General features: G+C 34.0%; 2 protein-coding genes and 1 long non-coding RNA gene across 3 annotated transcripts; 2 read left to right on the top strand and 1 right to left on the bottom strand.

Annotated features, from left to right (window-relative positions):
• Positions 1-2,171: 2,171 nt before the first annotated feature.
• LOC125495034 (uncharacterized) lies at positions 2,172-7,568 on the top strand. The gene is made up of 3 exons (XR_007271618.2): positions 2,172-2,445; positions 5,449-6,806; positions 6,913-7,568. It is a non-coding gene; the product is annotated as an uncharacterized LOC125495034 (long non-coding RNA).
• LOC104883069 (ankyrin repeat-containing protein At5g02620) lies at positions 5,249-8,353 on the bottom strand. Its single transcript, XM_010667518.3, has 4 exons — positions 8,098-8,353; positions 7,550-7,963; positions 6,185-6,759; positions 5,249-6,010 (listed from the first exon to the last, which is right to left on the bottom strand). Exons 1-4 carry the CDS (start codon positions 8,351-8,353, stop codon positions 5,411-5,413), a joined length of 1,845 nt encoding a protein of 614 aa, XP_010665820.2. The 3' UTR covers positions 5,249-5,410.
• A 2,851-nt stretch (positions 8,354-11,204) lies between these two features.
• Positions 11,205-13,265, top strand: LOC104907032 (thioredoxin-like protein Clot). The gene is made up of 3 exons (XM_010695882.4): positions 11,205-11,358; positions 11,565-11,736; positions 12,862-13,265. The coding sequence occupies exons 2-3, from the start codon at positions 11,592-11,594 to the stop codon at positions 13,116-13,118; spliced, it is 402 nt and encodes a 133-aa protein (XP_010694184.2). The 5' UTR covers positions 11,205-11,358; positions 11,565-11,591; the 3' UTR covers positions 13,119-13,265.
• Positions 13,266-14,465: the final 1,200 nt, after the last annotated feature.

The following is a 14,465-nucleotide window of genomic DNA, read 5'->3' as shown; positions in this document are numbered from 1 at the left end:
AGTAAACTTTCCAATTAAACATGTAATGATTTAATCGTATTTTCTCCATTCTGAAATAAATGAAACATTTCTCTCTTTTATGTGAGATTTTTTTTTTGAGAGAAGCTTATCATTTATTTCAAAACTAGCTTTTAAACCGTGCAAAAATGCACGGAAGGTTTAATATAGACATGATTCGGACTTGTGCATAATGTACGGAAATTGTTTTGTTTTAAGTAATTGTTTTTGTTCCAAATTTAATAAGTCCATAATTATCAGAATTCATGCTTTTAAGGTTGACAAATATAAAATGTAAAATTATATTTCATGATATATAAAAATAATTTGTTACAATATTTTAAACTTTAAATATCTTTTTAATCGTGATATATACATCTATAAATAGGTAAATGAAACAAAAAAGACATTAACATGCGGGGGAATATATTATAAAATTTACGATTTTAGGATGTTTTTCTTAAAATCAAGGTTAAATATTAGCTGATGATTTAAAGTTTTTATAATCATATCATGTAATTAAAAGTATATTTTAAACCGGCTTATGACCCATGCGTTCAGTGACTAATTTAACTAATATCATGAGAAAATGCACGGGAAGTTTTTTGTTGATTAGAATATTAAAAATTATTGATTGACTATTTTATTTATACAAATTCTTTAGTACCACATATATACAATAAATTATTGTTAGATGGGGGTAACTTTTAAAATACGTCAATTTAATTAATCTAGAAGTGACCCATTTAAGATTAAAAGTTATCACTTTTACCAATAAATATATTATTCATCTAGATATAATAGTTGCAAAAGTTTGTTTCTAACTTGTCGAAAATTTACATTTTGATGAACATATTGCTTTCTACCCTTGTAGATTATACGCATAATTTTCTTTTTTTTTTCAATATGTTTGAAGTTTAATACTATTTTAGGTATATATACTTAATTACATCTAATAATTGTTGTTTGTACTTCATGCTATCCTGTGTAAAGTCATATATATCATTTAGATTACGGTCTATATTATATTACTAAAAGTTACACCAGAAACACAACATGTCACTTCGTACTATAATTTTTTCCCAACAAAATAAATATTCAGTATTTTCTATTTTTTTCACCTGTCCCTTCTACATTATGGCAAGAAGTTGTACGTTTGAGATATGATTTGGACTTGTGCATAATGCACTGAAATTGTTTTGTTTTAAGTAGTTGTTTTTGTTCCAAATTTATTAAATCCATAAATATCAGAATTCATGCATTTAAGGTTGAAAAAATACATAATGTAAAATTATATTTCATGATACATAAAAATCATTTGTTACAACATTTTAAACTTTAAAAATCTTTTTAATCATGATATATACATCTATAAATAGGTAAATGAGACAAAAAAACACATTAAAATGCGCGGAAATATGTAATAAATGTAAGATTTTAGGGTGTTTCTCCTAAAATCAAGGTTGAATATTAGCTCATGATTTAAAATTTTTATAATCATATCGTGTAATTAAAAATATATTTTAAAATCAACGCTTATGACCCGTGTGTTCAGTGACTGGTGTAACTCATATCATGATAAAATGCACGGAAAACTTTTTGTTGATAAGAAAACTAAAAAATATTAATTGACTATTTTATTTATACAAATTCTTTAGTACCACAGCTATACAATAAATTATTTTTACATGGGGGTAACTTTTTGTCTTAAATACATCAATTTAATTAATCTAGAAGTGAGCTATTTAAGATTAAAAGTTACCGTTTTTACCAATAAATTTATTATTTATCCAGTATAATAGTTGTAAAAGTTTTTTTCTAACTTGTCGAAAACTTACATTATCTAACATATTGATTTCTACCCTTGTAGATTATACGCATAAAATATAATGACATGACAATCTTATTTGGCGCCATTGGCAAATTTAGTACTACCTCCGTTTATTAATAAGTGCAACATTTCCCTTATTTGGAATAGTCACAATAAGTGCAACCAAACTCAGTTCAATATTATCACAATTATGCCACCAAAAAACAAGAGAAGATCATAACTTTTTTGTTTCATCACTTGAATTACTCTACTTTATTGTAGTCCCAACTTTCTCTCTCTACATTCCTTAGTATTCTTCACTTTCTCTATGTTGCACTTATTAATGTAACACCATGATGCACGTGCACCAGTTCACACGCGTTTTTTCTGGTTCATTTTCAATATTGACTCTCTCAACTCCTTTTTCTCTTACCGCCGGCGATGCGCGACCCTAAAGACGGTTGTGAAATCGCGCTGACCTCTTGAAGTCCTGTTGTTGCCTGGTTGCTTCATATCGCGTAGTCGGTGTTGTTAGTTGACGGGTTACTTCCTATGGCAGCCGTGAAAACGGACGGAAATTGGTGGAAGACGGTGTCATGGTGGACGGACAACCTTCATGTGTCGTGAATCTTGGCTAGGTACATCTTAATATGGTCAATTTGCTTGATTTCTTGTTTGAGTTTATAGATTAGGGTTTATCAATTTCATGAGAATTAGAAAATAAATTGCAATTTCACTTTCCACGGAAACAAGGGAAAGATGCAAGATGACTTTATTTGGGCGTGCAAAGGTATTGTTTGCCTAAACTATTCATTCAGCCGGTATGATTTTAACAATTTATTGTTTGATTACTTCAAATAATGATATGGGTTTCAAGTTGAAGATCATATCATAGTAAAAAAAAGTTCATGTAGTAGCTTATAATAGTCAATTTAAAAGAATGTCGTTGTCTTATGTACCTACAATTGGAGTTGAAGCATTCTTTAGTACTTAAAAGAAATAAATTGCAATTTCACTTGTTATGGGTGTTTATATATTAGATCATATAATTTAGAATTGTTACAAATGTTGATTTTGTTGTTGTACTTTGATTTGAGTGGTATTGGTGTTTGAAAATTGAATTGACATTATATTTGAATTGGGTGTTATCACTATTAATAGGGAGGGAAAACCCTCTCCCATAGTGTCCCTAGTGCAGATCGAGTCTCGTCAAACATCGACTGTTGGGCATAGGGCAGCTTAAGTAGGTGCCCATGCACAACATGGAAGCATATCATGGCCCTGGGGCGGGGGAAGCTGCATCCCCCAGTAGCCTCAGCAGGCCTAGTGCATCATTAATCCCTATCCCCTCTAACATGTTTCTGCATGATTACATAGTAATTCATATCGATGGGCAGGTCTACCTTGTGATTTCAAGGTTTATATTCCACCATTTAAAAGTTTCTTGTGGAGAAACTCCATTTGTATATTCTTCTACTCGAAGGAGGTTGGCCACGAGACCAGACTAACAAAATTGTAAGAATTGAGATCCAATTGCGTCACTTTATCCAAGAAAAAGAATACTTCCTCCGTTTTTTTAGATGTTACACTTTCTATTTTAAGAAATTTCAAATTAGATGTTATACTTTTATTTTGGGTAATAACTTCTCTCTATCTCTCTCCTATCACATGTTCACATGGGACCCTTTTGTTTTTTTTTCTCTCTATCTCTCTCCTGTGTCCTCTCCTTTCCAAAAATTACCTAGGAGTCCGTAATTTGAAAAGTGTAACATCTAAAAAAACGGAGGAAATATATAATTTTAACTACATGGGTTATCTTGCTGAGTACTAATGAGGAGTGTCAACTAGGGTAAGGAGTAATGTATTTTGCATTATCTCATCTAGTAAATAGGATAATCCATATAAGAAAGGGCTTGAAGTATTTTAAGGAGACCGAACTCTACAAGCAATACAAGTGACTGAAGCGAGCAAATGTTTGTACATTATTTTCTCCTTTTTATCAACTAGTACTAGGTATTTTGAGGAGAATTCCCCTAACAATTCCCCCTCATTTTAAGTATCTAGATCGTGAGTCGATGTTTATGCAAGGACAGTCTAGAGATTATTCATCTTACCAATAAAAAAAGTAGGATTTTCCTATATTATACCCATGTGTTTTTTCAATTTCTACGTTGTATCCCACTTTTAAAAATTACACTCGATGCCCTCAAACTTACTACTTTTAGGTTTTAATGCACAATGTCCCTATCGCTGATTATACGTCATTAATTTCGAGTACTTTTATAATCTAGTAGAATGAATCTAATTTGTAAATAATCCCTCTAAGAGTTAAATTATGTGTAAGTCAAATTAGTTCCAATAAATTTTAAAAAATTAATGAAATTAATGACATATAGTCAGCAGTTTGGACATCGTGCACTAAAAAGGTAAGTTTGATGGTACCGTGTGAAATTTTTAAAAGATTGGGATACAGCGTATAAAATGAAGAAACACAAGGGTATAACGTAGAAAATTACAAAAAAAAAATATTACTTAATCTAATGAAATTTGTATATTAAAATTATTGGATCAAACTCCACTAAAAACACTTTGAGTATAGTCCCTTCCTTTTCCTTATTCCCAAAGGTCATAGGCTCATAGCCTAAAATATTGTTACTTCAATTATTGCAATTATTGAGCTCAAGTTGAAGTATTTAACACTTTTACGGGCCTATACTCCATTGTCCATATCAAACCGATTGAAATAAGTCACGGTAGACAACTAGAGTAAAAATTTTAATTGTTAGTCATCACCTTATTCACCTTTCTCATAGATGAGACACGAGCTTTTAGAGCAAAGCTGAATTTATATTTTGAAGATGAAAAAGCTGGAAACTTTGGCTCAAGCTCGAGAGTGTAAGTTTCACGAGCCGAGTTACTTCAAGCTCGAGAGTGTAAGTTTCACGAGCTGAGTTACTTCAAGCTCGAGTTGGATCTTCACTTGATTTCTTATCACCGCCTTCTTTAGTCCTTACCTTCATCTTAATTTCAAGCTCAAGTTGAGCGTTGCTGAGTATGGAAAAAACTTAAAAGTATTAGGCCACTAAAAAGTAGTAGTAAAAATATAAAGTATGCGATGTTGGGTATTTGTGGAGTTGAGCAAATGAGGCAAAGCAAAGGATGAAGATCATGGAAAGAGGGAGCCCGGGTGAGCGGCTTGCTAGCTTAACTCATCCATTAGTGATTGTAATCATCATCTATTGTGGTCATTAACCAAAGTTGTTTGCTTGATGAGTTTTTTTTTCTTCCAGTCCTCGGGTTTTCCCATGTTATTCGGTGTGTCCTTCATTCATTACTTTCCTTGTTCTTAGTTTCGTTAATCTTCCTTATTAATTATTGATTAGTGTTAGTGGCAAATAATTAGTGTTTGCTTAGTCTAAATACCAACATGCCAAACCTCAATACACCAATAAAGTAGAATTATCAAAGAAAGTCCATAAACTTTCGTAACACAACCTAAGGTGAATTACAATGATCATATGGTAGTATGGTACTATTGCCCTTTTGTATGGATGCTCTGGCTTATCTCAGTGTCATATTTCATGAGTATTATTTTGCAATCTTTTACTGAAAAAACTGATGATTGTTACCCCTACATCTAGCCGAGAAGCGCAGTCCAGCTCGAAAAGTTCGAAAAACTAGCAAAGCGTACAGGAAGACGAAAACCATGACAATAGCCCACAATGCATACACAAGATGAGGTGATTGAGGTAGAACAACACACACACCAGTCGTAAATGCTAACATCAATGCACCCAATGCAACTGTGCTCAAGAAAAGTGCAGCAAATGAGAGAGACTCAATATTCCAGGTAGATTCTGTAGTTATAATAGTGAAGTAGGAGAATATTGCAAGACTGGAGCATGTAAAGGCTATAGCATCTGAAATCAAGAAGATTTTGAAGGCAGATTTACTCTGAAGCAATGCCATTCCTATGTTATTATCTCCAGGATTTTGATTGAATCCACCTGGTAAGGTGAATCCAGCAGTAAAAGATACTGTAGCGATTAGAGTTGCAACTAAGGACTGCCCTTGAGCTGCTTTTCTGAGTGCCACAAGTTTTGATTCTTCTTTCGATTTTGCTTTCTCAATATCAATCTCTTCTTCATATGTGCTAACTCTCTTCCCCCTTGGAGTCATCCAACTTCTAAGTCGTTGTATAATCTACAAGAAATATATAGAGAGCAGAATGTGGAAGATTTGTCAGATAATCAATGACAATACCCTTTAGAGGCATGCATGGATGGCATTTCAATTGAAAAGTTACGAGAAGGCTGCCTAAAATTTTCTTTGCACCATGAAAGAAAATATTTTGTTTTGGGAAAGTATGAAACTTACACGTCCGGAATAAAACATGTGAAATTTATCAGCCAAGATATCCCCAACAGTAAGTTTTTGTTTGTTGAACACCAGAAGGTTCAGTTTTTGTTTGTTTGATCTGATGAAAAGTGGTAGTTGGAGTAGACAAACATGGCCGAGGGCAAGAATATGTGTGGCGAAAAGATGAAGAGGCGTATTTCCATCCATATCTTTCTCATTAAGGAGATTGTCAAAATGTCCGTTCTTTAAGAAGGTTTCAAATTTATATAGACATCCCCATTTGGCAGCATAATGTACTGCATTCTGCCCATGGTTGTCCACTATCTCGATGCAATCTGGGCGGCATGTTGTGAGCTTCTTTATGGCATCCCAGTTAACCCGAAGTACTGCAATATGCAGAGGTGTTCGCCCCTTATTGTCCTGTATATATAGTGCTGATGATTCGTTGAGGTCTTTTTTGTCATAATATAAAAGTATCTTCAGAAGCTTGAACTTGCTGATCTCTGCTGCAGCACAATGGAGTGGAGTTAACCCCTCATCGTCTTGAATTCTGATTAACGAGGTTCCTTTCTCCAGCATCTTTCCCACCATTTCTGATAAAATCCACAATTAGATATAATACTTGGACAATAACAAGAAGGTATTGTTCTTAATTACTGATTATTGCTTGTGATATTTTGACTTAATTATTGGGTTAGGTTGCATTGGTTCTTTGCTTTATTCAACTTCGGGTCATTTGTGTTCAGGTTGTACTCAGCCCATGCCATTTTCTGTTGTGACAAAATCAATTCAGGTTACTTCTAGACTTTTATTACAGGCATAATCCTGGTCTAACTAGTTTCAGTTGCATACTTTTGGTTCACTTCAACTCATTAGTTTTGAATTAAGTGGGGGTGGTTAGGTTCAGCTCTTGTTTATTTCTCCAAGCATATACAATCAATTTTGTCAGATCTTGTATCAGCAATATATATTAGTCTGTAATTGGTAGCTTTTGCATTCATATTCCTCAACCATTTGACTACAACACCAAAAAGCCAAGACAAATAGTTTGTTATGGAAATATAAATGTAGTACTCCATATGAAAATATATATACTTTATATGATGTGCTTCAGGGTTAGGTGATGGTACTAATAAATTTATTTGAATAGAACTAATGTTTGTTAATTGTTGTTAATTCATCCTACCAACACCCCTGGCACACTTGATTGTTTACTCCAACCAACATGTCACAAATTTAGCAATCTTGACTCTTGCAGTGAAATTGATCTTCATCTGTTCTTACTCCAACTAACAGGTCAAATTTGAGTTTTCTTAACAAAAATGTAAGGCAAATAACAGTTTATGGTAGAAATTGGCCACACTAATACTTCATGGTTATTACCTGCGTCACCCAATTGGACTGCGGCGTGAAGAGGGGTTCGACCACAAGGACCTTTATGAGCATAGCACAAAGCTGTTGCGTCACAGGTCTCTAGAATTATAGCAACTGAAGCAGTAGATCCTCTCTCAGCAGCCAGATAGAGAGGTGTCTCGCCCACCTCATTAGATTCATGAAGGCAATTAGTATCTGCCTCCACTAGCATCTTCACCATAGCTTCAGACCCCCTCCGAGCTGCCTCGTGCAAGGCAGTATCCTTCTTGTTGTTGATCATCCTCTGCATCCGTATCAGCTCTTCTTGACTCACCTTGCTAACTCGTTCAAGGAACACTTGAACTGCCTCTGCCTGCCCGAATCTAGCAGCCAGGTGCAGAGGGGTATCTCCATTGTTGTTCTCCTTCCACAATAACAAATATCCTGCTAGAGGAAGTCTTGGATCAGACGCTAATCTATTACGAAACAATAAAATAACTATCAATACCCCTTTGAAAATAAAAAAAAAGTTCCTGCGAAACTGTCTCATACAAGACTTTATTGTGCTGTCGTAATACCTTCGTTATCTTTGAGAACCTCTTGGATGAACTTGATGTTAATCTTCTTTTTGCAATCCTTGGAGGCCTTTTGGAGCGGTTTCTCGGTGTGAATATGGAGGATATTGTTTCCAATGGGGGTTGATTGTTCCTTCCAATTAGATATGGAAGTTATTTCATCAAAGGAGCCCTTTAATGCTGCAAGGTATAGTTTAGGTTCCATGCCTTTAATACTGATACTATTATTTGCTTGCACATTGGTACATATCAGCGCCATAAATAAGCTATAACAAGAACTATATGATGATTGATATTTGATTTTGATCAAGTATCAAAAATAACCGTATATAAGAAGTTAGGATAGATAAACTTATGTAAGGAAGACAACTTCATTGAAATTTCAGAGAATAAACACTGATAATAGTGTAAGTCAAGTCAGTCAAAATATAGCAACTAGAACTATAGACTTGTCCGAAAAGGGGCGGCTAACATTTCCAATTGTCAATGAATTTTAACCCCATAATTGCATAAAGGACCTACATTTCCTAAGTCTGTCAAAATAATCCATGGCTCCGATAATGGGGGATTTTCTCCCGATGACTCGTCGAAAAGAGATTCAAATTCTCAAATTTGTACGATCCTAAGGGTGCCTCTGTTGAACACTTGGGTTCTCGAACCTCGAGTAAATTTCCCTATATTATAAGGGTCATCTAGCGAGTACTAAAGTCAATAAAAGTAAGGAGCAATATAACCCATATAAAAAGCGATTGAAGTATTTTACGGAGACCGAACTCTACAAGCAATACAAGTGAGCAAATGTTTTGTACATTGTTTTTCTCTTTTACCAAGTAGTACTCAGTTTATTGATAGTCTGATAGAGTTTGTACGTGAGAATGTGGGATCAAATTTTGGAGTAGGGTTTCTTATCTTTCCCACTCTCAAAGCACATTATCTGTATAGCTAGATCGGACTAACCTATGTGAAATTCCAACCTAATAGAGCACTTTTCCTTACCAACTTTAAAAGAAATATTTTTTTTGTCCTTTAAAAAAACTACATTCATATTTTGTGTCATCTAATTTTTAGATTGTGAATTGTTTCAATAAATAACATTAGGACAGAAAATTAGAATAACATATGTGAACGCAACCGTACTGCTGAATGGCTTGCCAACCAAGGAGTAGCTCAAGACTTTAGTGTTTAGTCTACATATTTTAGATAAAGATGGTGCTCCCGTTTTGTTAAGTAAAATTATAGATGACAAGGTGACGATTGGCTCCTACCTAGTACCTAGTTTATTACTCCCTCCGTCTTTTTTTATTTGCTACAAGCACTTTTTCATAAAGACCAAGGAGGGAGTGGAGACCATTGACATAAATGGAATTAACAAAAAAGCAAATAGGTAAATTGTGGGACCTATGTATTATATATGGAAACAATTACAAAATCAAGAAGGGAGTGATGGCAAATTTGTAAATAAAGCGTAGGACCTATGTACTATATATGGAAATATTTGCAAATGTAGCAAATAAATTGAAACACTCCTAAATGGCAAAATGTAGCAAATAAAAAAAGACGGAGGGAGTAGTTGTTTTTTCTTTTCTACTTTTTGGTGCTTTGGTTCTTTGTCTTAATTGATATGGTTTTAACGTTATATGAACCAAAAAAGAACATTTAAATAGAAACCCAAAATACTTTTCAGTTTTTTAAAAGGTTGCTTTTAATGATACTTAAGTATTAATATTATAATATACTTCGTGGGTAGATTTGTTACTTTAACTTTCCTTCTGCACAAATCGGCACAATAGTGGTCCAGTGGTGCCAATTCGGGTCCATTAACTGGATTCTGGTTTGTTTTCGTGTCGATTTTGGGCTGCACAAATCGGCACAATAGTAGATTCTGGTCCAGTTGTGCCAATTCGGGTCCAGTAACTGAATTCAGGTTTGTTTTCGTGTCGATTTTGGACTGCATAAAGCGGCACAATAGTGGATTCTGGTTCGGTGGTGCCAATTCGGGTCCATTAACTGGATTTTGGTTTGTTTTCGTGTCGATTTTGGACTGCACAAATCGGCATAATAGTGGATTCTAGTCCAATGGTGCCAATTCGGGTCCATTAAGTGGATATCGGTTTGTTTTCGTGTCGATTTTGGACGGTGCTTCACAAAAAAAAAAGAGAAATAGTGTACAACTTAATGTTACTATAAAATATGAATCATGGGTCAAATTGGTCATTAAAGGTAATTTTTGATTGTTTTTTAGATCGAGTCTGAAATTGCTAGTCACTAATAATCTTATATATTTCACACGAACTATATAATCACAAAGCTTAATAGACGATTTCAGTTAGTTAAGTTGATAAACCGTAAAATCTTATTAGAAAGGTGTTACCTAAGATTAAGAATTGCATCTCGTTTATGTCATATTGTTATATTATATATCAGTCTTAACGAGATAATGAAACTTTGATAAACATGTCTATGTTGTTATCCATTGCAAATGTCATAGTACTTTTATTAATGAAAATTAGTATTTGGACCTGGGGGTTTCCCCATGTTGGTATTGAGATTCCGAAGTTTATATTTGTTTCCGTTCCCACGAAAATATATTAGAAAACTCAACATTTAAAATGTACGAATATAATAATGTGGATACATAAAACATGATTAAAGGTTGGTTGAGATGGTAATTGTGTCATGTATAATAGCAAGAGATCATGGGTTCAAATCATGTTGCAAGTTAATTTTACTTTTATTAATTGACATGACTTATGTACATATTGGACAATTCTACTAAAATAACAGAAGTGTCACTTGGCATGTATACATTGTCACATACACCTTTTAATATTTTTGTATAGATAGATTAGTGTTTCTTGCAATTTTCCTTTTTTTTCCCTACTATTTTCTTCCCTCTCTATGACATTAATTTTTCCCTGTTGATTCGTAAGAATATTTTAAATTGGTCCCCGTTATAGGGGTTTAGTCTAGTAGTTTTTCTTTTCTTGGTTAAAAAAAACGAAATAATGGGCCTAACCTGGCTGCACAAGCTTGGTATTACTTCGATGGGCTTTTGAACCAGGTGAGCCTTCTATCTACAGGCCCTAGTGCCTAAACCGACCCAGTTGTGGGCATCTTTAAGCCCATGAACCAATAATAACCTATGTAGTATGTGCTCAATCTTTTATTTTAAATTTAAAAATAACATAGAAAAGTAGCGTGATTAATCCGACGGGAGAAAAGCAGTGAAGGTGGATTTCTCATTTCTGCAATCGTTTTAATCGGGTAATCCTTCTACGATTTCATAAAGATTACATTTTTTATTCAAAGAAAAAAAAAAAGGAACCAAATTTATTTTTTCTATAATTTTGGGGGTTTTTTTGTCAGTATAATTCTGAAAATTAATGTAATTATTGGGTCTTCAATAAAGTTAAAAGGGTATTTTTATTGTGAATTGATTGAATTTTTTTAATTTTTTTATAATTTTTTAGGCAAGAATTTTGTTAAAGTGAACAAAGATGGGATTGAAGATAGTGGAAGCTACAATAGCAAATTTTAATGAAGTATTCAGCAAGTTTAAGGAGGAAGCAGCCAATAACAAAGCCAATCTCATTCTCTTTTTGGCTGACAAAGAGCCTTCTACTTCCCTCAGTTGGTGTCCTGGTAATTTTCTTGCTTGTTTTTGTTTTTGATTAAGAAGGTGTTTGGTATGGAAAATTTTGATGAAGGAAGCGGATTCAAATAAGCGTTTCTATTTTTAATTGTTTGCTATGAGAGTTAATTAACAAATATCATTTTCAGAGGGACTCCATTTGTTACCTTTATCAAACTAGTGGAAACAAATCATCTTTTCTTCCTCAATCATAAACCTCAATTGTTTTCGTTCCACTAAAATACCAAACAACTATTAAATAACGGTTATTATTTCTACTCCCCTCCTTATCCAAATCCTTTCCATTTCGTTTACGTTGATAATGCCAAACGTTGATATAGTTTGGTGTTTTCTAATACTTGCAACGTTACAAGTTAGTTTTTATAATTTTAACCTTGACAACTTAAACTTCCCCTCTATTCAAGTCATTTCTTCATTATTTTGTCCGTTTACTATATCTTATATGTACCTTAAACCATGTGTTTAACTTTAGCATTGCAAGTGTTAAAAAAGGGAGAAAGTATATTGCTTTAATCAACGGAAATCAGTATCAAATTTCAATCGAGGAAAACTCAGTTTCAATTGTAAAAAGCTTTTTTAACGAATGTCAGTACTCCAGTACATTAGGTTCCACAAAAACCAGTTTAATAACTAAAAATACTAGTAAAGGAGCAAAAACCAGTTTAACAAGTAGAAATACGTGATTATTAGTAAAATATGGTCTAAATATGATATGATATGATACGATATGATATGATATAATATCAGTTTGTTAGTAAGGAAGGGAAGGGAAGTGAAGTTAGTGAACACGGACGCCTTAATCATCCCTTTTTGACGAGTTTTTTGGTTATACTATAGGTGGCTGGTTGAACATTTTATTGAGCTTGATGTTGATAATTGATCGGTGAGAAGAAATTTTGATGACATTAAACTAGCCAATCAATTTATCCACAAGAAGTATTACAACAATTTCACTTGGAGAATAACATAGTTGATCCTTGAACATGTGCCTAACATAATACTCGTATGATCTTATCTGTATTTGAGCCAAATATTATGGAGCGTTACAAACTTTTTGGCCTTTATGCTTAGCTGAATATTTGTGTTTGAGCAAAATATTGTGCCACTAATTGCAGATTGTGTGAGAGGTGAACCAGTGATCTACAAGAAGTTGGAAGAAGCAGGAGAGGATGTGGCGCTTTTGCGAGCTTATGTGGGAGACCGGCCTACTTGGAGGACCCCTAATAACCCTTTTAGGATAGACTCAAGGTTTCAGCTCAAGGGTGTTCCGACCCTTATTCGCTGGGAAAATGATGCTGTTGTTGCTCGTCTTGAAGATCATGAGGCCCACATTGATTCAAAGATCAGTGCTCTTCTTTCCGAGTCCAAATGACTTCATCCTTAAAAGCGTTTGATATTTAGATTCCATGGAATCTAAACAGATTTATCTTGGATGATTGTATGTTTTTGTCTGAAACTCTGATCGACCTTTGATTTTCAAGTACTAGCGTAATAATAAATGGTATCTTCGGAGTTCTTACTTGCTGTTAGAATTTGCCAATGCTTGCATTTTCTATTTTCTCCCACGTACTTAATAGTTTGCTGTGTGCAGGCAGGGGAACAATTTGTCTGTATGCATATCGAGAATGTTGCAGGAGTCCATCTCCGGATTCTTTTTTTTCGAGAGAATGGGGTAATTTAGCCTTCTTTTGATTCATGAACATTCCTAGCAATGCACATCTTATGTCCTAAAACATTTAGATAGTATTACTCAGGCATAACATCACATACAAGACATAAAACATACCATCTGTATGGCTGTATGGCAGACAATCCTGATTCCTGGGGTACTACAGATCTTGCATGTGTTTAGTTTTTCTTTGGTGTTTGACATTCTTAGAATTTAAATATCACTCTTTTCACAACATCAATTAGTGCAATGGAAGCTCTTATATTTGTGAGGGGAGCAAGAAGATTTCCCTATGAACGGGAAATCCTTTCTTGAGGCACAGCTAGTCCTCTGAGGACGCCGAATCTAGCCATACACTGGCAGGCATTACTTGTTCTTATATATCTGTCGAGCTAGTGAACTTGTCTCTTCTTCTGAAGTTGATGGAAGTTTATATACGGGGTGAAGGGAAGTTAGTGTTTACTGGCATTTTGCTGTTGTTGCAATTGTTTTTGGTCGATGATGTATTTTAAGTTCTGTGAGATGTAGATAGGGCTGATTAACCGATCAGGTTGGGTTCGTGTTCGGATTCGGATTAATAATAAACGGGTTGAACATTTTTCAACCCAAACCTGACCCGTTTATTAGACGGGTTGCAAAACTCAACCTTGACCCGACCTGTTTATTAAACGGGTTACCCATATAAATTGCTTAACCTATTTACATATTTATTACTATTAAATTTGTATTAAAATTTATTAGTTTTCAACAATAAATTCACATAAAAATATGCATGATAAGATTTTCTTTTCAATTTTTGTGTTCTACAATTAGTATTTTAAAAATTTTCACCAACTTTAACACATTTTTTTACGAAATTCCTATTATAATGAGTTAAACAGGTCAAAACAAGTTCATTTCAGGTTGAAAATGGCAACCTTACCCTAACTCGTTTAATTAAATGGGTAAATAGCCATTTACTTAAATGGGTTAAAAATCTCAACTCAACCCCACTTATTTCAGTTCAGATCCTAGTAAATAGGTTGGGTCAGTTTTTCACAACCCTAGATG

The sequence above is a fragment of the Beta vulgaris genome, chromosome 2, assembly GCF_026745355.1.
Source record: "Beta vulgaris subsp. vulgaris cultivar EL10 chromosome 2, EL10.2, whole genome shotgun sequence".
Taxonomy (NCBI): domain Eukaryota; kingdom Viridiplantae; phylum Streptophyta; class Magnoliopsida; order Caryophyllales; family Amaranthaceae; genus Beta; species Beta vulgaris.
Note: the sequence above shows the minus strand (reverse complement) of the source record. Positions and strands in the feature narration are given on the sequence as shown.

What these genes read in the sequence shown, in the direction of transcription:
- LOC104907032 (XM_010695882.4), top strand. Translation starts at nt 11,592, where the DNA reads ATGGGATTGAAGATAGTGGAAGCTACAATAGCAAATTTTAATGAAGTA. An exon ending in TTCCCTCAGTTGGTGTCCTG is followed by an intron (nt 11,737 to 12,861) that starts GTAATTTTCTTG and finishes CACTAATTGCAG; the next exon opens with ATTGTGTGAGAGGTGAACCA.
- LOC104883069 (XM_010667518.3), bottom strand. Translation starts at nt 8,353, where the DNA reads ATGGCGCTGATATGTACCAATGTGCAAGCAAATAATAGTATCAGTATT. An exon ending in GGTTCTCAAAGATAACGAAG is followed by an intron (nt 7,964 to 8,097) that starts GTATTACGACAG and finishes TTCCTCTAGCAG; the next exon opens with GATATTTGTTATTGTGGAAG. An exon ending in ACATGTTTTATTCCGGACGT is followed by an intron (nt 6,011 to 6,184) that starts GTAAGTTTCATA and finishes TATTTCTTGTAG; the next exon opens with ATTATACAACGACTTAGAAG.